The sequence below is a fragment of the Juglans regia genome, chromosome 12 (genome assembly GCF_001411555.2).
Source record: "Juglans regia cultivar Chandler chromosome 12, Walnut 2.0, whole genome shotgun sequence".
In the NCBI taxonomy this organism is placed as follows: domain Eukaryota; kingdom Viridiplantae; phylum Streptophyta; class Magnoliopsida; order Fagales; family Juglandaceae; genus Juglans; species Juglans regia.
In genome coordinates, this window is record NC_049912.1 from 20545321 (window position 1) to 20546918 (window position 1598).

The following is a 1598-nucleotide window of genomic DNA, read 5'->3' on the forward strand; positions in this document are numbered from 1 at the left end:
AGGGCTGTTTATTAGAAGCGGTTCTGTTTGGCAAGTCAGTCTTCCACGTGCTCCTGGGACTCTCTCCCTCCTGCCAGTCTCCTCTCCCACCATCGCATCTATGATTCTATATACATACATTATCACTCAATTACACTTTCTGACCGACTTGTTTGCTTCTCTCTGAAAAGCAGACTACAGCAAAGAGACATTCAAGGTCCGAAAAAAGAGGAACAGCAGGAGGAAGATGTCTACGTTTGGAATCAAAGATTTCCCCGAGAACCGAACATGATGATGGAAGGAATCAAAGGTCTCGGAGGAGAAGGAAGAGTTTGTGTTGGAGAGGAAGACATAGGAGATAGTATGCAGTGTAATGACCACGCCTTCAGAAACAACCCTGGTGGGATCTGTCCGTTTTGCCTCCAAGAGAAGCTTGGCAAGCTTGTCTCCTCTTTCTCTCTTCCTATTCGTAGCTCTTCCTCTTCTTCTCCCTCTCCTTCTTTTAAATCTGATATTGGAAATGGTGGTGCTGGTTCTTCTTCTTCCTCTCCTTCACTCTCAGTCCGACCCACATTAACAAAAGTTATCTACGATGCTGGCAGCAAAGACGGTCATTATCATGAGTATTATAGAAGGCGGGCCCGGATCCTTTTTCTTTTAGCTAAGAAGAAGATCAAGAAGAAGAAGAAAGTTACTACAGTAGCATCATCCGATCGTGCAGCTAATATGGTTTTTAAGCGAAGCAAGTACACCGCAACCCCTGGGAGAAAACAGTTCTCGGGTGCTGACAATGGTGAACACGTCAGCCAAAGAAAAAGTGGTGGATTTTGGTCATTTCTCTACTCTTCTTCTTCTACTACTACTACTGCTTCCTCTTCTTCGAAGTCCGGTGCTTCCAAGAGTATGGACAAGAGCTTCAGAGACGGCTCCAAGATCACAACTTTGAAAGCAGACGAAGCAACAAATGGTTCAGTTGGTAAGCATAAAAAGAAGAAGCGTCCAGGGTCCTCTCTGGGCGAGAAAAGTGACATTGCGGAAGATGATGATGATGATGATGGTTCCAATAGGCAAGCAAATGCTTCAGCCTCGTCCTTTGAGCGTAAGGTTTGGAGATCCAGATTTGTTGGGTGTGGAAGCAGGAGCTTCTCAGGGGACTTGTTCGAGAGAATCTCCGCTGAGTTTGGGGACTGCACTCTAAGAAGAGTGGAGTCGCAGCGAGCAGGCAAGTCCAAGGTCTCGGCCTCTGCCGAAATACGCAGTAGCTCTAGCAGCGGCCATCAACAGAAGTGCATGAAAGAAAGGGTGAAGTGCGGTGGCATATTTGCTGGATTTATGAGGATTTGAATGGGAAATTAGCAGCTAGCAGCGGCCACCACCAACTTGGCTGCCATTCCTTCCAAAACAAAATTCAAGGAATTGGATTCAGTGATATCCATATAAATTTATAATCGCAATGATTTATCTTTACGATATTATTTTACTAATTATTATTATTATGGATATTAACTTATTTTCATGAATCTAAATATGCACGTGTGTAGTTGATCTAAGAAGAAATAAAATTAAGTTAGTAAAGTCTATTTGAATTACATCACGTTTAGTTTATTTTAATAAATTTT

The 1598-nt window shown here is 43.2% G+C and overlaps 1 protein-coding gene across 1 annotated transcript; it reads left to right on the forward strand.

Annotated features, from left to right (window-relative positions):
* The first annotated feature begins 242 nt into the window (after positions 1–242).
* Positions 243–1389, forward strand: LOC108994762. Its single transcript, XM_018970084.2, has one exon. It carries the CDS (start codon positions 268–270, stop codon positions 1321–1323), a length of 1056 nt encoding a protein of 351 aa, XP_018825629.1. The 5' UTR covers positions 243–267; the 3' UTR covers positions 1324–1389.
* The last annotated feature ends 209 nt before the right edge of the window (positions 1390–1598 follow it).

Coding starts and splice junctions, on each gene's coding strand:
- LOC108994762 (XM_018970084.2), top strand. CDS start 268: ATGATGATGGAAGGAATCAAAGGTCTCGGAGGAGAAGGAAGAGTTTGT.